Source organism: Thermobia domestica, chromosome 9 (genome assembly GCF_964235325.1).
Source record: "Thermobia domestica chromosome 9, izTheDome1.hap1.1, whole genome shotgun sequence".
Lineage (NCBI taxonomy): Eukaryota > Metazoa > Arthropoda > Insecta > Zygentoma > Lepismatidae > Thermobia > Thermobia domestica.
Window position 1 is genome coordinate 283,644,592 of NC_137462.1, and position 21,178 is coordinate 283,665,769.

The 21,178-nt window shown below is 36.5% G+C and overlaps 1 protein-coding gene across 1 annotated transcript in view; it reads right to left on the reverse strand.

Moving 5' to 3' along the window:
* Positions 1 to 1,870: 1,870 nt before the first annotated feature.
* The window catches only part of LOC145660734 (uncharacterized), a 32,734-nt gene continuing 13,426 nt past the window's right edge, over positions 1,871 to 21,178 (reverse strand). The window contains exon 2 of the mRNA XM_081726141.1: positions 1,871 to 4,412. Within this exon, the coding sequence (XP_081582267.1) occupies positions 3,302 to 4,412 (1,111 nt within the window). The 3' untranslated portion in view covers positions 1,871 to 3,301. The remainder of the gene's footprint in view (positions 4,413 to 21,178) is intronic.

Genomic DNA, 21,178 nt, shown 5'->3' on the forward strand with positions numbered 1-21,178 from the left:
GAGGGGGTCATACAGACCTTACGAGAGGCATTTAGTGAAATAAGTATCTTTGGTATCTATTTATGTATAAATGAGTCTGAGCCAAAGTGGACTCAAATAATTCGTATCTTTATTCACTTTTCTTATTGATATGCAGATTAAGTCGGTGTATTTCTTTAATTTGGACCAATAAAAGTCGTTGTTAAATAACTTGAACTAAATTAGTTCTTCTGTACTCCGTAGTACTTTGAAATTGTTCATATGTAATTCTGTGTAATGGTTTTACTTGTGCAACTGTTTATCTTTTTGTCCTGAAATGACTCTTGACAGTTATATTAAGAAGCATGTAAAGATCAGTACAACGTATTTTTTTTTATTTTTTTTTATCAGGATTTCTTCGTGAGTGAGTCGGCAGACGTATCGCATTTGTGGCCAATTAGTCCTGGTTCCGAGTTCAAATGGAGGACAATTTCTCTCGGATGTAACTCGAGAAGCGGTTTTTATTCCGCTTTAAGCTTATGTGACCCCTTCTAGCATAACCCGGTTGTTGCATAATAACATCAAGGCGAAACAAACTTATTTCTGTCCATATATGATATGAATATATAGAGCAAATTATTTAAACCATAAAAACCTGGTTTAAACCAAAAAAACCTGGTTTAAACCAAAAAAACCGGTTTATTTGTTTTTTTTTTTACTAAAAACCATGGTTTTTGCCAACCCTGCTCAGTGACATGGATGTTGATTAGGTTAGATGCTGTTTTTTTTGTCTTTCGTTCAGTGTGTTCACTCATATTTAGCAGTGTTGTAATTTAATTTATACGTATACTTTTGGTCAACAATGATTTGTCTTTACTAAACCTAAATGCTTCAAAACATACAATTTGCATCATGCACAATGCTGAAAAATGTAAATAATCGATCATGGTCGAATTGCCGTCGTCGCGAGCGGAAACGTGAATTGGCAGTACGTGAGATTGATAGGAGATATTGAACGAATTATATCGCACTTTTGACAACTAAGATGTTTAGCATTTGTATATTTTATCACGTGTGTAACTTGAATATAACTTGTTATGTACAAACATGAATTTTCAATAACTAGTTTCACATATCTTACAATGTCTTTCCACTAAGAAAATATGGACTTCATGTAAACGCTTTTCACAATTATGCACAGCCATCTTTTACCTGTATGAGATAGCATGTTTCCTCAAAATTGAACTTCGATTATACCATTCTTCATAGTCTTGACACGAGCAGTTCCTCGCCATCTGTATTAATATATTTGTTGCGAAATATAAACATTAATTAAGTCCTTTCTACACACCTAGAACAATTAGTTTGTTCCTTAGTATTTAATTATATTTTTTTTCTCCTGCGTGTTTTAACATATGCATTGCAAAACGTGAGTTCCATATAAATCTTCTTTTCACCTGTGTGTTTTCATATGTGTGAGAGTTTCATCTGTGTATTAAAATGTCCTGCCAAACTTGAACATAGACCAAATACTTTTCCACAATCGTTGTATGTGTGAAGTTTTCCACTTGTGTATATTAAAATTTGTCTTGCCAAGCTTGAACGCGAATCAAGTGACACACTAGAATCAGAAGTTGCTAACTCATTATTGCTAGATTTTACAGGATCGCGCTTTTAATTTTATAAGTGTTGAAATACGATATATTAGTACAATGGTCTAAAATTTTGTATGCTGGTTCGTTTCGACAGGTGTGACGTTGCCTTACAGTACCAGATACTTATAACGTAAACAGTAGGTTTTTGAATAAAACTTAAAACCTCATTTAACAACTTTTTTTATAAAACGAGTGAAAAGTTGGTAAGTCAGTATACTCAACAACTTCTGAGCACACATTAAAGAATAGGTAAGGAATACGAAACATAAGTACGAACTTTATTTTTAACAACCCACATGCACATTCACTTTACATCATCATCCCGCGCTTCAGTAACGACTGTGAGCGAGAAGGAATAGAAGATAGTGTGTGACGAACTTTTGGTACACACCCTCTTTCCGAACATACAGCACGAATTCCGGTGATGTCACTAACACTTTGGATAAGAGTGCCATTAATGTCGCTTTGAAATCAAAGACGTCAAAACTGGAGTGCAATCATGTTCCCTATTATTAGTGAGTCATTTTTTGACACATACACCCTTAATACGATTTTAACCTAAAGTTTGTTTGATCAGTTTAACCGATTTGGAGGAGACAAAGACTTGATTTTTTGATCGCTTCTTATCTTCAATTTGTCCACAGTTCCTGTGAGTGAGCATGAAAGAATGTCCTGGAAACGGGTAATATAAATACATAAGGTGAAAACAGAACTCCGCAATCATGCATCGGCCAGCAAGATGCAGCCAAAACGCAGATGGTCCAGAGTCCTAGTGTTGGAATAGACATGGAACAAGTTTTTCCGCTGGATCTACGCTTGTAGCTCATGAGGAATATGCACCCTCATTCTCGATGTCCCTAACTCCCTTCCATATAAGAAGTCTCAGGAAGGGGTATATTCGGAGATTTTATCTTTAGATAAACATTCACTTGTGAAATCATTGAAATTTTCCTGGGCGTCAGCCATCTTTTCACTATGCAGCAAACCCTGTGGAGGAAAGCAAAAGCGCCGTTCGTAGGGTACATGCGGAACCAATTTCCCGTAACACCTGCCCCAAAAATACAAACTTAACAACTTGTCTTCCAAAACTCACATTCCATTACAAAGGGCAGGTAGGACATTTCAAGAAATTAATGTAGTCTGATTCCTTTAACATTTAATTTTATTGTAGACGTCTTTAGCAAGGGTATTTATAGTGGACTTAACATTCCTTCCAAAAATTGACTTAACAAATTGTGAGTGCGTCAAATTGTTTTGTATTTACTATGCCTACTTACGTGTCTTACCAAAGCTGAATAGAAATTAAATCCTATTGAACACCCTACGCTTCTCTTTTGTTATACAACTGTGCTTCAACATGTGATTTGCCAAATGTGAACTACCATAAATGTCTTTGTACACTCTCCGCGCGTCTGATTTTTGTCCTCTGTAGATTAACAATTAATTTGCTATATGTGAACCTTGAGTAAATACCATGCTACGCTATTTGGTTTTTCACTTGTGTAGTGAAATGCCTTGCAAGGTTTCAGCGTAGACTATATCCTTTGCCACATCATTCACGTGTGAGATTTTGTCCTGTGTGGATCAACACGTATGAACGTTGAATAAATTCCATTCCAGGTTCTTTGCACGTGTGATATTTTCTCCTCTGGATGTGTCCAGCCAAACTTGAACGTCGATTAAACGCGTTACCGCACTCTTGGCATGTACGGTTTCTTTCCTGCGTGGATTAACATGTGTGTAGCCAAAGTTGAACGTCGATTAAATGACTTACTACACTCTTGGCATGTGTAACCTTTTTCTCTTGTGTGGATTAAGATGTGTGAGGCCAAATCTGAACGTCGATTAAATGCTTTACCACACTCTTGGCACGTGTGACGTTTCTCTCCTGAGTGGATTAACATGTGTTTAGCCAAAGTTGAATGTTGACGAAATTTCTTACCACACTCTTGGCAAGTGTGAGGTTTCTCTCCTGTGTGGATTAACATGTGTCTAGCCAAATTTGAACGTAGATTAAATGCCCCACCACACTCTTGGCAAGTGTGAGGCTTCTCTCCTGAGTGGATTAACATGTGTGTGGCCAAATGTGAACGATGATGAAATCTCTTACCACACTCTTGGCAAGTGTGAGGTTTCTCTCCTGTGTGGATTAACATGTGTCTAGCCAAATTTGAACGTCGATTAAATGCCCCACCACACTCTTGGCAAGTGTGAGGTTTCTCTCCTGTGTGGATTAACATGTGTCTAGCCAAAGTTGAACGGTCCTTAAATGCCCTACCACACTCTTTGCAAGTGTGAGGTTTCTCTCCTGTGTGGATTAACATGTGTCTAGTAAAATTTGAACGTTGATTAAATGCCCTACCACACTCTTGGCAAGTTTGAGGCTTCTCTCCTAAGTGGATTAACATGTGTGTGGCCAAATTTGAACGTTGATTAACTGCCTTACCACACTCTTGGCATGAGTGTAGTTTTCCTCCTGTATGAATTAACATGTGCGTAGCCAATCTTGAAAATACACTAAATTCCATTCCACATACTCCGCAGATGTGGGATTTTTCACCTATATGCACCAACTTACCGCTTGACAAAGTTGAACTTTGACTAAAGCGTTTATCACTCTTTTGGTACGTATCACGCTTTTCACTTTCCTGTGGCAGCATATTTCTTGACAAACATGATCGATGAAATCCTTTGCCAAACTGCATCGAAGTATGTGATTCCACATCTGAATGAGAAATTGTTTCCTTTAATGTAATGAACGTATCCTCTTCTCCGTGGAAAGCTAATACTTTAGAGTGCCTGTAACAAGTTCAACCAACAAGGAAATGTGAATGGAAATAATGATTAAGTAGCAACAAAAGAATATAAACATTCGCTATATTTCATGATAAGATTATACTTAATTTGTTTTATTACATAAAATATTGTAGAAATATGAAATGGAGTACAACAGAGAAGTCTCCATATCTCTCTATTCCCAAAATAAGAGGCTGTAGTTTGTTTCACTATATCAAATTGAACCATCATTTATATCGTGCCGGTCATATGTCTTTGACCAGGTAATGGCACCTGCTTTTAAACAAATGCGCAGTATGAGAAATAAATCTCTGTTATCTGTGTTTCACTTGGAGAAAATATAAACTTGCGATCAAAAGGTTTAAGAGCAAGTCAACTTTCTAATACAAAGTATACCGAAGATCTTTCACTTATATCATCATAAGAGGAACATGAAAAGCTTTTTGAAACGAAGAAAAAGAATAACATACAACATTCCAAGCTGAGGCAGAAAAACTTAACGTAACCAGACTAAAGACGAAACATTTACAGCGTATTGATCGTGGTTAAATGTTCTAGGTGGTTGACCAGCAATCTGGAGAATCTTCGACCGAATACACCTCGACCATTTTTTTTTTTTTTTTTTTTACTTTAGGAATTTTGATGGCGATTGATCGGAGATAACACGCACTTTATTACATTCAAATATTTGAATACTCGTTTGTTTCAACACTTAAACTATCAAATTTTCAGGAATAATACTAGTAATAATAACAATTATCTCGAAGAATTAAAAATTTATTATCGCTCAGGTCATACCATTACAAGCAGAAACGTGATATTAGGCAAAATAGATTTCGGTTTAGTGTAATGTTGCCCATGAAAAGACGATTTTCTCATCTCGATTCTAAAGCAAACAAAACAAAATCGGGATGAGACGTAACATTTTAATGCTAGACGGGACAAGGTTAACTCACACTATCGTCACGCTTTGGAGATGAGAACCGAGACGTGGCGAAAAGTATGGTAAACATTTCTCGTCTTATCTCGATTCTCGAAATTGTGCTTCTTTAAGCAACAATTGCTATGTAGACTGAATCTTATATATTATTTTGTTACTTTGTATTTCAGAGCTCACTGAATTACGGTCTGTGTATATATTTTTGTAGCAAAGCTTTTATAATTACATCTGCAAACTCCACAAGTTAGTTTATTACAAGCATTAGTGTTCAATTATATTCAGTTCTTTTTATTACAGTTAATATCCTGAAAACGTACAGTATAAGTTTTTCTACATGAAATATTAGCGGAAAATTTTGTTTAAATTTGAGTAGCTGTAGAGGTGTCTCAGGAAGGTACGGAACCCATTCCACGAAAACCCTTCATTTAAGTAAGTTTTGACAAATTTTAGGGCAACTTAAAAACTTCTAATATCATTATTATTATTACTGAGGTGTTTTAAATTTAATGGTACATGTTCCACCCTGCTCCCACCTAGTGGGCATTGTGCTGAAAAAATAACGTGTTCATAGACTTTCTCCGTGTTGTGCCTCCTCCCACTTTCTTTATTCCAATATTTCTTTCATTCTCATCATCGACGTCTTCTGTAGCTTAGCCGCCAATACTATTAATTAAAATCAAATTTTCTTACGGCTCTTGTGAGTTCAGAATCCGTACTTTCTACACGAAATTTGCCTCGAAATGTTCAGTTATAACATTTAACTAGTTGTAGGGAAACTTTCCGTTATAGCATTTAGCTAGTTGTAGGGAAACTTTCCGTTATAACATTTAGCTAGTTGTAGGAACGTATGGAGAGGGTATGTGCCTTTGGTCCTGACACTCCTCTCCAATCCCGATTATTTTGTAACTTCTGGCTTACGCTACGGGCGATTTTTCAGGCTTTAATACAATGTGCCTCATACGGAATTTGTTATCTATATTATTATTATTGTTATTGTTATTACTTAATATTTGAGACCTCAATATTACGTCCTACTACAATGCAACAAACATACTGATGTTACGAAAATGAAAAATAAATTCTTGGGACCCTATATAAGGATGAATTGAGTTATGAGAGATACTTTGCAAAGAAAAGATAGGTTAAAAGTGTCAGCTACTCCATAATGTGAAAATCGAACCTTCGGATGCCTTAACAGAAGGTAAGTAGGATTTGTCTTCATCACAATACCCTTTCGAAGTAACACCCTTTCTCAAAATATAAAAACAGAATAATTATTATTTATCATTTTTTCTTGAACGAATATATGGAACGTGTTGTAAATGCCGAACGAAAACACTATTATTATTTCTAGTAAGAGTGGAAGGACACTTAGCAACAATTACACAATGACGTTTCAGGCAAATTTATGGCTCGTACTAGGCCTGAAGAATGACCCGTTCGTATTCATAAATTTTTTGCGAAACAACCGAAGTTTTCAGACAGTAGAAATCGAGATTGTAGACTCGGAAGTCATGTAATTACTTTTTGAAGGAAGTCGTTTGAGCTCTAATTTCTAAGAACGAGAGAAATTGACATTTCTTCATTTTATTATACACCAGAAATAAGAGAATTTTTAATTATATTTTTTTCTGAATATCCTCGGAGAATCGAACCGTGAACCCCTAACACACGAAGCGAATGCTCAAGCCACTACCCTAAGACCGCTCTTTTAAGTAAGAGTCAAGAATAACTCGTCTATATAGGAAATTGCAAACGTTTACGATTCCAATATTTTATTAACCATGAATCACTGATTTTGGTCATGAAAAAATAGTGCAGTCCAGAGAATTCAAGATTAAATTTTAAAAGGACGGAAAGTATATCTGTAACTTATCTCTATTAAATTTGGTTATTCTCGTTTTACAGGTAATTTAAATAATCTTGAACGACAGGGACACGAACAAAGATTCATCGAGGGCATTTTATATTTCAAAGGCTTTTCCATCGGGAATCGAAAGTGAGACCCCGCCTACTAAACAATCTGATGGGTGTGGTGCCTGGTTCGTTCAAAAGGCAATTAAGGTTGAGACGGACAACATAGTACTCGTGGGTTTTCTCGGGACACTTCCAATTCCTCATTCCACCAATTCGTCCATCATAATTCACTTGCTTCAATTATAGTCTTCCTTAACCTAACAGGTATAATCGTTGGACATTAAGCGATTTCATTTTCAAGCTGTTAACCTAAAATAATCCGAATCGAAAAACAGTTGTATATTCTATTGATCATTAACGTTTTCTCACAAAACAATATGTAGAAAAAGTCATGACCAATCATAATTGCATTCAGAAATGAAACAGCACACTAGAAATACCTTAACCTACAATGTAACCATTACATATCGTTTGGTACTTTCCAAAATCTGTACGGATATTCTGAAAGGTGCCACAATTAGATTCAGTCATTGAGTTGGTGGGTCAGTCGATCGTTAGTGAACAGCACGCGACCCACTGCGACCCACCACCACCATGACCCACTACGACTCACCACTCACCATGACCCACTGCGATCATGACCCACAAGTATGTATCTTCTGCACACGAATCTACATATATGACAGATTTAATTATCATACTCTGCATTTGTTGCAAAGCAGTCGCCATTACCTGGTCAAAGACTTATGTCCGGCACGATAAATACGATACCAAAGTTAACTCAGGTACATACAAAAATACTTATATTGTGCTATGTGGAATAAACATTTCATTACTATAAATGAAAATAGAGACCCGTTGTCACTAACATTATTTATATATCGTTACTTTTTGTGTCAGAAAATTTAAAAATCGGAAGAACATTTTGCAATTGCAGCTACAACAAACTGTTACTATGATTACAAAGAAACAAAGGGACGATATAACATCTTTTAAAATTTTCCAGAAGATACGTGATTTCATTAAGTATACCAATTACTAGTTGCGATTTTATATAGTATGATACCTTGAGATAGTTAAATTTACGTATATTGATATGCAGCAACGTAGTTACATCTGATACATTCTAATAAAATAATTACTTTTGAGAAGGATAGAGTTTTCAATTTCTTGTAATCTTTATGTACTTATTTGAAATACATGATATAATGATTCCAGAATTTCACGTTAGGGTAATATGGACAGCCATTAGCACCCTCGTTACTCTTAGATTATTACTAGTGCTTTTATATTTGTGCTCTCAACATAAAATTTATCATAACCTACTGTAATGCTCTCCGCAGAAATCGAAATATATACTAGGTTTGGAATCCTGCTATTACAGGATTTTTGCAAACAATGCCCCACGAGTGTTATTAGCATCGTGAAACACTCTAGACATTTTTGTTCTTTTACGCTAAAAGTAAAAAAGGCAGAAGAAGATAAATGCTACACTCTGAATACCGAAAAACTGAAGAAATATGCTATGCGTCACATTAGAAAATACAGGGAGCTGAACTGTTTGAAATATATAATTTAATATGTTGAGCGTGTTTATTTAAGTGGCATTTTATTACGTTACGTTCATTCAAATGGGTATCATAAAGACGGGAAGAGGATTAAAATTGTACGTCAAATATTATAATCTGAGTGGTCTCTTTTGTTAGAGAAAGGACAGCTGGAACACTAGCTTTTTTACTTTTAAAAAAGTCGCGTACAGCAGAGTTTTCGGAAATAAACATTCAAGGGAGAGAAGACGAACAATCTGCATACAATACCACAGTACAAAAAAATTTGACATCAACCTAATCTGGTATTAGCTACAGAAATAGCTGAAACGATTGAAATTAAATTTTACCTGTCTGCAATTGGCCAGGCATGTATCTCATTTAGAAAACTTTTTATCTTTTATTACGTTACTGTCACTAAAATGAAGATCCTACGAGTAAGAGAACAGATTTAATTTTTACGCTAAAAGTTGTGAGTGGATTATCCTTAGCCGGTGTCTTTACGCTATACCAGTGAGCAAGTGATCTACGACTTACGAGATGAAAACGGGCATATTCCGCAGATTTCATAATACATAAATTTACCATAAGATATAAAATTAATAGGCAATGTACAGAGCCTCATCACGCATTGCCTGATTCATTCAAGTGATCACAATTTTGCTAGCATAAAAAGAATTATAGAAAACTACGTTTACAAGGGGATATTGTAAAATTAAGCTGTAAACTTCAAATCAACTTATAGACTTCTTTAGATCTTTTATCAATAGCTACGTCAAAAACAGCAATAGGCTTGTAGTATACGACTTAAAAAATTATTTGCTGGGAAACAATATTTTCATCATTTCTCTTTCAAACAACGCCTTTATCCGTTCCGAACGTGCTTCTACTTATATGGAAAAATATATCTACGTACTTCTTGGGAAAAATATCGAAGAATCACTTTTTCTTCCTCCGTAATTCACATTAATATTACCTGTATTATTCCCGCGATACTACAATACAATACGCACGGAAGAACACTTACGGACACTCTTCACGAAGTATATCTACGTACCTTTAACGGAGGAATAAAATCACGTAATACTATATGTCTAATGTTGTAATGAACACTGGAAACTTATAAACACTTACAACGTAAAAACTAGAAAATAATAATAATAATAATAATAATAATAATAATAATAATAATAATTAACATTTAAAATAAATTTTCAAAAAAATCTTTTTTCCGATTTTACCATCGCATTTCGAAGAAAGGATACATTTTATTTATACTATTTTAGACAAAGTGTATTTTCTTCGCATAGTTGCGTCTTGAAACTAGTCCACATCTCATTAAAGTACGATCAAGATCCTGCACAAATTCTGAACCAGGGACAATAAGCATAAGCTTGGTCCTGGTTGTATTTACTGTACCATCTGTGAAATTTAAAAGTTAAAGTTAAGCATTGGTTTTCTGCACATTCCTTTGCACAGGTAGCACCCTCGTGATCAGATGTTTGTTTCGCTGGTTACAAGGAAGTACAACATACTGAGCATACGTTCGCGAAATTGTAAATGAAGGCCGAAAATGTCAATTAATTGCAATTAACGTGACATTCATTTGAAGTTTTCATAGTAATTTTCACTGTGTAATTTTAGCAGCAAATATTAAAAGCTTAAAAACTAAAATATATACTTCACTTTAAACCTTAGTATACATTCAAGAATATACGAAACTCATTCACCCAGTGATTAACAAATCCCAAATCCGACACCTCATAAATTTAACTTCTCAACTGGATATCATCCTACGCTAAACCATGCCAACTTGGATTATTATAGCCCATTCTTAGAGTATGTATTGTATAATATTATCTTATCGCTTTTGACACACCAACCTCTCACAAAAGTTTTACAGTTCACATGCATATTACTGACGCAAGCGACGTGACCCGCCTATGGTAGACATATCGATGTCATTATTTGTGTAAAAATATGTGATGTCTTCCTAATGTAAATGCTAACTATATATATAGCACGTAAACTTTCTTTCGTTCATCTCACACTAAGTAAGATATTCAAAATTTAACGTCTTTTTGCTGATTGTTAAGCATTTTTAACCTTTTCAGCACCCTTTCAGCCATGATTTAAAAAATTGTGCAGGTAGATAGAATCACCAATATATACAAAAAAGGCCGAACATGCACCTCCCTAAGTTGGCCACCTGCTTATCTTGGCCTAGTTCGTTTTGAACCTGCATTTTCCCACAAGACATTCGTTACTTACTACTCTGTAAGTTGGCCACCTGTCTATCTTGGAAGTTGGCCACACGGAAGCAATGTTTACCTTATGATGATAATGATAAATTTACCTGAGTATCTTGGCCACGCAAAATACAGTTTTGTGATTTTTCTTAACTCTTTCGAATTCCCATATGAGAGACAGATGTTCTGTATTTGTGACTGGACACAAAGAAGCATAGATTCGCATGATTTGTTCTTCGAGGTCATTGGCCAGAACACTGCCCTCATAAAGGGGTGGTGAAGGAAGGTGTGAATAAGAAAAAGCACGTACAGGAATTCAGGAAATGGTTGTACGTATTTGTTTACCCTGTCTCTTTTGGTGAAACCATTAGCTATATCAACTCCTCTCGTCAGTGGAGAGCTTTAATAATTCCGGAAAATGCTCAAGGTTAAAACTAAACATCTCAATTGTCAACTATTGGCACCTGTCGGCTTGTCAAAAGAAAGCGGAGTGTTTGAGATATCAATTCCCTGGCGATTTTCTTAAAACATCTTTTGTTCCGAGGGAAACACTTCTAGCTCATTAGGAAGAGGTAGTTAACTACAACATTAGAAATGAAATGAAATCTTTGAGTTTTACGTCCCACGGTTATGCCGGTTAGGCTAAAGGAGACGGTGATGATGAGTAATGAATGACATGGTGGAATGAAGAAAGTGGGAGGAAACGGGAGAATCCCGAGAAAACCCACGCACACGTACAATATTAGAATGTGCATATCTGCCTAAAAGAATAAAACAAATACGTGTAGAATGAACCACCATTCAGTAACTACTAAAAAGATGTCATAAATTGCATGTGAATTTCTCAATTTATAACTTAGCTTTTCTTGTTTTCAATCAGTGAGCTATATCAATTTCAATAAACTGCGTACATACGCTTCTATTTCATGGTTGTTTGTGTTATTGTGTTTTCAATCCGAATAGTCCAATGTACCAGACTAGTTTTCAGGAAGAGAAAGGTATGCACATATATTAAACATACTATAGTAATATTTTCTAGTACTGTATATTTTTATGATTGCTCTATATACATTATTTATAACTAGCTGTCGTGCCACTGCTTATTAAAATTTTACGGTCAAAAATACTAGAAATCCTATTCTAAACATACACAAATCACACTTATTTTCTGTAAGTTGGCCACCTGTGTAAGTTGGCCACTTTTCGATGAAACCAATGGTGGCCAACATAGACAGGTTTCACTTATCCGTTACTCTTTCACTTCTATAGAGATAAATGTTGAAAAAATTGTTAATTTGAAGCATTTCTAATTTGAATAGAAAGTTAAGGAAGAAGGTGGAAGGTATCGTTGGGACGCTGATCCGATCGCAGAAGAGCTGCTCGACATCTTATACACTTTTTCTCTATGAAAATTAAATAGCAGGATTACTAATCACTTACTAAACAACAGCTGCTACATACCTGTTACCACTTTCGTTTTGTAGCGATAAATGTTCAAACCGGAGACGGATAATTTTAACCACGTGCAGTTTGAATTTAATTTCAACGGAAAAAATAAACGTACTATTTGAATGCAGAATCGATTACAGGAAACTACAACGTGATAGATTTTAGCATTCCACCTCTACGAAAATAAGTTTTGAAATTGGAAGTAATAGTAAATTTGAAGTACTTCCGTATTTGACGGTGTCCTGAATAGTCATTATATATTGTATACAGACGCTGAGTCGCGTGCAGAAAACTGATTCTGGTTATCTGCTTGTTCTATGGCAACGGAAGTTGAAAACTATATCGAATCGGATGTAACAGTAAATTTGAAAACCGTTCGTTTTTGGGAGAGCTCTGTGGTAATCACGATATGTATAATTTAAAAATTGAAATGTTTCCAGAAAGCCGCACTTCGCTGTCTGTTACCTTCTCAGTTCTGTAGGGATAAATGCTGAAATCAGAAATGGCTAATTTGAAACCCTCACGGTTTGAATAGAGGGTGGACGGAAGAGATGGACGTATTATTGAGAAGCTGAATCGATTGTACGAAACCGTATCTCGATATCTCTAATCGTCTTTACTCTACAGAAATCAGTATTGAAATTACCAGTGTAGAAAATTTCAGTAATTTCCGATTTCGTAACGTACTGTTGGTTATGATATGCCTACTACAGACCCTCAATCAGTTGCACAAACCATTTGTTAATGTCTGTTACGGTTTTCATCCTACAATGACAAATATCAAGACCACAAATGGTTAATTTAAATCACTCCGCCTTGAATAGGGCTTAGTGGAAAATGTGGAACCTTATCTTAGAACGCTCAGCTGATTGTAAAAACGCACCTCTATAACTCTTACCGCGATTGTCATATAGAAATAATTATTGAAACCAAAATTAATGTTGAATTTGAGCTATTTCTTCTTTTGGTAGAGTGTTGTAGTCATTTTATGTTCAAAGCTCAATTGTTTTTTGAAAGACGTCTCCTTGCTATGTTTCCGTACTCTGGCGATAAAATTTAAAATTGGAAGTGGCTAGTATAACCTGGTTTGGTTTGATTAAGAATTCAACGCAGAAGATGGAACCTATGCTTGTGATGCATCATCCCATGCAAAAAGTCGCTTCCTGATAGCTTTTACAGTGTTCTTTCTACGGAGATCAATTTTGAAACCAGTAGTACTAGTAATATCCAGGATAATAGCGATATGTTGTTTTGAGACGCTGAATTCTTGGCAGCAAACCGCTTCCACTTTCCTTTTACCGTCTTCGTTCTACAGCAACAAACGACGAAACCGGTACTGAAACTGGCAGCAATACAGAATTTGGAAAATAGCCCATTTTGGCAGAGGGTCTACTCAGTCATTATGTGTTGTGTATAGACACAGGATCATTTGGAAGAATCACTTCTCGTTTTCGTTTACCGTTCCGTTCTACGGTTTCGTTAGCTAAGTATGAAACTAATGGCTAGTCTGAAGAAAATTCGGTTTGAGTATACGGTTAACCGAGGAAATTGAATCTACTCGAGGGACGCTGAAATATTTATAAGAAACAGCATCATGAAAGCATTTACCGTTTATTCTACACAAAAATTACTTTTGAGATTGGATGCAATAGTAAATTTGCACCATGTTCGTTCTCGAAAAGGTATATTGGATAGTAGTGAAATTGTGTTAAGACGCTGAATCGTTAGCAAACAAATTATTTTCGCTATATTGCAATATTCACTGTACAGCGATAAACGCTGAAATTCGAAATGGTTAACTTGAACCAATTCAGGTTTGAATAGAGAGTTAAATAAGAAGGAACCTATTCTTTGGAGGCTGAACCAATTGCAAGAAACGTTTCTCTATATTTTCTAACCATTTTGCTCTGATATTCGTTGACAGACGCATGGACGAGCAAATTCGTTCTAGAAGACTGCCGTCACACAGCATAGTTTCAGTCTAAAAAGCTTTGTTTGTATTCATGTACATTATGAACAATAGCACACAACTGAGATTTATGTATATAGTTAAAAAATAGTCGTGATATTACGCCAGACTCGACACCAGTTTTGGAATGAATGTTCTAAAAGGTAGTGTAAAAATGTGTGCATGTTCAAATAAAACCAATACAATTTTAACACATATACTTTATATTTTTTATCAGAATAATAATCTATGGGTCATTATTGAAGGAAAAGAACTATTTGACAATGCGTGTACGTCCGGAAAACTGATGCCACCGGCACTAACAGTGAGTGGAAGGCATAGCACACACTCGCAGTAACTTTCTGAATAAAGGAAAAATAACGCATAGCTGTGTAAAAAAAAATGTGCTTTGGCATCGTTCTATATTTTCTGCAAACATATCCTTACCTAATCACCGCTAACCTATGAACAGTAAAATTGAAATATATAAAAAACTATTAACAAATGTGAACATATAGAAATCCACTTTGAAGAAAAGATAGAAAACTGTAAGTATATATAACGAAACCTGAACGCATGACCTAAGATAACATACGTGAAACGCAAGAAAAGAAATATTAATATTATATGTGAATATATGGAAACATATTTAGAATGAAAAATGTTAAAACTGCTCTGACTTGAACCCACGACCAGTTATTCCAGACATCAACGCGTTAACCATCTGACTACCGAATCAACCTCGGAAGTATTGGTTTGTCCGTTTTATTTACTGTGCAAAAATGCGAAATTACATCAAAATGTAAATTGTTTCGTACAACATTTAAGTACTATACACAGCATAACCCCTTAAAGACAACGTTTCGGCTATCACCGACATGAGGCTCGTTTTTTTGAATTTAAAAATAGGACAATTTTAATTTTAAACTTTATTAACCAAGCCTCGTATAGGGGGAAGCAATCTTGAATCTTTTTCCAGCAGTTTGGTTTTTTATATACACGACTCCAAAAGTGCATTACCACCTGCAATTCTCCTTTTCCTGCAATAGCAGGCGACCCAAAAAGCTCGGCGCTTCGGTGGGCTGCGAATTCGAGAGGCGTTGGACCAAACCTCAATTTTGTAACAATTATATCAGTGTAGCCAACTGCAAATAAGAGAATAAAACAAATTGTTAAAAATGACAAATTTATTATTGTGACGGAGTTGGATGACATCAAAAGTTACAAAATGATCTTACTTAAGCAGTTCGAACAAGATGAACGGCAAGAAACAGATATCAGAGGAAACCATTTCTCTCCTTCCATCCTGGAAGATGAATTTCATAAAAAAGAAAAAAATACATAATGTAAAGGTTTAATATTAAAGCCAATCCCAAAATTTTCAAGGCAAGAACAACTGAACCAAAGTAAATGAAACTGTGCAGAGATATTGCAGACGTAAAATGAGGGAATCCGGGTTTCGAATTTTAACGGAGAAAACGGTTGGGTGGGGCACGGACTCCTCCAAACATTTGATCACGAAATATCAAACATGCGAGTAACAGTATGTAAGATGTGTGTAAAGGACATGAAGAATTGCAACGAAACTTTATGTATGGACAATACGCAAAAAATAAACGAATACGTTTTTTATTTTCTCCGGAAAAACAGTTTTAGGGGCAAAAGGCCCAACCTAAAATTTTGAAAGTTGACGCCGGAAAGGCGAATACAAGTGAATCGAAATCATTGAAATTGTACACAGATATTGTCGACGTAAAATGAGGCAATACGGGTTTCGAATATTCCTGAAAAAACCGGTTGGGTGGGGAAAGGACCCGTCCAAAACTTTGATCACGAAATATCAAAAGCGCTAGTAACAGTATATCACATGCGTGTACAGGACATAAAGATTGCAACATGACTTTGTGTATGGACAATACGCAAAAAATAAAAGAACACGGGTTTCTTATGTTTTGCGGAGACACGGTTTTAGGGGGCAAAAGCCCCAACCCAAAGTTTTGAAAGTTGACGCTCGAAAGGCAAGAGGTGAACCGAAGTAATGAAATTGTGCACAGATATTTTAGACATAAAATGAGGATACGGGTTTCGTATTTTCCTGAAAAAAGGGTTGGGTGGGGCACGAACCCCTCCAAACCTTTGAATAAGGAGTATCAAAAGTGCTAGTAACATTATGTCATATGTGTGTAAAGGACATGAAGAGTTACAACATAGCTTTGTGTATGAACAAGCCGCCAAAAAAATAAACGAATACTGGTTTTTTATGTTCTGAGGAAAAACTGTTTTAGAGGGCAAAATCTCACTCCCAACATTTTGAAAATTGGTGACCGAAATGCAAAAAGAAATGAACCGAAGTGAGTGAAATTGTGCACAGATACTGTAGACAAAAAGGAGGGAATGCGGGTTTCTTATTTTAATGAAAAAACAGTTAGGTGGTCCACCGACCCCTCAAAACCTTTGATTACGAAAAATCAAAAGTGCTGGTAACAGTATATCACATGTGAGTAAAGGACATGAAGAATTGCAACGAAACTTTGTGTATGGGCAATGCGCAAAAAATTCACTAATACTGTTTTTTTTATTTTCTGCGGAAAAAACGGTTTAGGAGCAAAAGCTCCTATCCAAAATTTTGAAAATTGACGCCCGAAAGGCAAAATGAAGTGAACCGAAGTGAATAAAATTCAGTGCAGATATTGTAGAGATAAAATGAGGGATTAAGGGTTTCGTATTTTCCTGAAAAAAAAATTGTTGGGTGGGCCTCGGACCTCTCCGAACCTTTGATCACGAAAAATCAAACAGTAACAGTATTTCAGATGTGTGTAAAGCACATGAAGAATTACAACATAACTTTGTGTATGGACAACACGCAAAAAATAAACGAATACGGGATTTTTGTTCTACGGAGAAACGGTTTTAGGGGGAAAAGGCCCACACCCGAAATTTTGAATGTTGACGTCCAAAAGGCAAGAAGTGAACCGGAGTGAATGAAAGTATGCACAGATATTGACGACGTAAAAGGAGGATACCGATTTCCTATGTTTTGGAAAAACGGTTCGGTGGAGCACGGACCCCTCCAAACGTTTGATCACGAAAAACCTAAAGTGCTAGTAACAGTATGTCAGATGTGTGTAAAGGGTATGAAGAATTGCAACATAACTTTGCGTATGGACAATAGGAAAAGAAATAAACAAATACGGGTTTTTTATGTTCTGCATAAGAACGGTTTTAGGTTTCAAAAGCCCCCACACAAAATTTTGAAATTTGACGCCCGAAAGAAAGAAGAAATGAACCCAAGTGAATGAAATTGTCCACAGATACTGCAGACGTAAAATGAGGATTCCGATTTGATGTTTTTCTGGAGAAAACAGCTGGGTGAGGCACCGACCTCTCCAAACCTTTGATCACGAAAAATCAAAAGTGCTAGTAACAGTATGTCAGATGTGTGTAAAGGACATGTAGAATTGCAACATAACTTTGTGTATTAACAATAGGCAAAAAAAACGAATAAGCGTTTTTTATTTTCGGGGGGAAAACGCTTTTTAGGGAAAAAGCCCCCGTCCAAAATTTTGGAATTTGACCCCGAAAGGCAAAATGAAGTGGACCGAAGTGGATGAAATGTGCACAAATATTGTAGAGGTAAGACGAAGGAATACGTGTTTCGTATTTTCTTCAAAGAAAAAAAACTGTTGAGTGGACAGAGGCGTTGAGTGGCGTGAGGAGTAAACCGAAGCGAATGAAGTTGTATGTAGATATTGGATATGTAAGATATTGCCTTTCGTGTTTCACAAGTGTCGTGTCTTCATACGATTTCTTCAAATTTGGCAGATCAACTATACGCACAAACATTATAGCGTATTTTATAGTATTTCAGGAGGCACGTTTAACCCTTAGAATGTTTATGCGCATAAACAAAAAGGCGTGACGATTTATTTCCAGTTTGCTCCTCTCTGCCAAATTTGAAGCAAAACTGATAGGGTTACTTCAGAAAGACGAAAGGGCTTATTTTACATAGGGTCTATACAGGGCGGTCGTGCATCAATGACGGAAAATTCGGGAGATGAATCTACAGGGAAAAACAAGCAAAAAATGTCATATGAACATTGCGTGAATGGGGCTTTGTTTGGACGCTAGAGGCGTCTGAAATGTCGCCTTCCGAGGCGGGAATTTGCAATATCACAAGAAATTCAATAGAGAAAAATACGAATGTCGGGTCAAAAGATATCAAAGAAATCCCTATCCGAAGAATCCAATTATGCACAAATGATAGCGAAAGAGTGGCGGCGCTAGAGGGGGCACAAACAAAGTGAATGTAACATGGAGAAAAGTGAACAATTTACACTGAAAAATTGTAGGAGGGAATGTTACTTGAAACATGCAGCAACAAATGTTAGTGAACAAAGGCAACAATTTCTACGCTGTAGGGACACTATGGGAGGCGAAATGTAGGAATAAAGTATCTTTGTAACGGAGAGAAATAAGAATGTCGGTCAAAAGATATCAAAGGAAACCCCATCCGAAGAATCCAATTATGCGCACGTACTGCGGAACAGTGGCGGCGCATGGGAGCCACAAAGAAACTGTTAAACACTCTTAGTGTTGATACGTGCAAATCGTACAAAACTCGTACGGAAGATGAAGCCCAGTGTACTGTAAAAACAAGAGGTATTGTACTTACCGTGGTCAACATAATGCTGTCTTAAAGAAGGTGTTCAATATGTCCTCCTTGTTCTTCGAGACAGACAGTTACACGATGACGTAAGGATTCTCTGACTTTTGGCAATAACGCTGGAGTTTTTCGTAGTGTAGCAAATGCAGTTCATACGCACTAGCACAGATTTTCAATACCAAGCACGAGCCATGTATACACAAGACTCTTCATGTAACCCCACAGGAAAAAATGTCTAGGGTAATCAGGTCGGGTGAACCTGGGGGTCATACTCCTTTGCTTCCACGATCTACCTACCTGCGTTGAATTTTTTCGTTCAGATATGCACGAATAGTGGGACATGAATGGAAAGAACGCCATCATGCATAAACTACATATACTGCCGTGTCCTCAGTGGCACATCTTTAACTAGAATAGTTAGGCCCTAGGTTAAAAACTGGAGATACGATATTGCATGCGTTCAATCGCTGTGGTAAGAAGTGTTGTGTCACAACGTCGTCATCAATAATACCAACCAAAACACGGAATTGGAAACGCTGATGATGCTTCGTTTCTACAATTGCATGCGGGTTGTTGAATGTCCATCGATGGTCATGGCGGACATTTGTGATGCGACCCCATATGAATGCCTCATCCGAGAACATCTGTGGTAGAACTTTTCTCAGCGTTTCATTCACTTTTTTTGTGCTCCTTGGGCCACCACTGCTTTGCCATTACTTATGCATAATTGGATTCTTCGGATGGGTATTCGTTTGTAATCTTCTTACCCGACATTCCTATTTCTCTCCGTTGTACAGATACTGCATTCCTACATTCCGCCTCCCATAGTGTTCCTACAGCGTACCATTGTTGCCTTTGTTCACTAACATTTTTTGCTGCATGTTTCACGTAATATCCCCTCCTACAGTTTGTCAGTGTAAATTGTTCAGTTTTCTCCGCGTTGCATTCACTTCGTTTGTGCCCCCTGGCGCCGCCACTGTTCCGCCATAACTTATGCATAACTGAATTCTTTGAACGGGGTTTCCTTTGCCAACTTTTGACCCGACATTCCTATTTCTTTGCGTTACAAAGATACTGTATTTCTACATTCCGCCTCCCATAGTGTCCCTACAGCGTAGCCATTGTTGCCTTCGTTCATTAACATTTGTTGTTGCATGTTGCAAGTAACATTCCCTCCTACAATTTGTCAGTGTAAATTGTTCACTTTTCTCCATGTTACATTCACTTTCTGTGCCCCCTCTAGCGCCGCCACTCTTTCGCCATCACTTATGCATAATTGGATTCATCGGATGGGGTTTCCGTTGATATCTTTTGACTCGACATTCGTATTTCTTTCCGTTCTTGTGATATTGCAAATTGCCGCCTTAGAAGGTGACATTTCAGACGCCTCTAGCGTCCAAACGAAGCCGCATTTACCCAATGTTCATCTGACATTTTTTGCTTGTTTTTCCCTGTAGATTCATCTCCCGAATTTTCCGTCATTGATGCACGACCACCCTGCATAATATCTACACAAAATCATTTCCTTCGGTCCACTCCTTCCTTCGCTATTACGGTATTATTATTTTTTTTTCGGATGGGGCTAGACCCCAACATTGTTTTTCCGCAAAAATTAAAACACGATTCATTTATTGTTTTGCAAATAGTCCCAATACGAAGTTTCGTTGCAATTTTCCATATTGTTTAGGGACTTCTGACGTATACGTATTTTTACCCTCGTCACCAAAAGTACCGTTACATCGGCGTGACGGATATATGACCTCGCGGTACTCCAAGGAAGGGATAGTTGTATAAGAATTTGTGATTAATTATGAAGAGTTTTTATTTTGACTAGGGAATTACCATAGGTATAGGGAGTAAAGACACAAATTTGAAGCATCAGTGCACTGTCGTCTCTGTAAAGATTCATATTCCCAGCTTTTCTATTTATTGTTTTATATGTTAAGTTAAACACCACAACATGTATCACTGATATCGTAGATCTTTTTTTTTTTTTTTTTTTTGTAAATCGTGTCTGTAACGTGTTGTCAAAACGTTTATCTCCAGACATGATGTA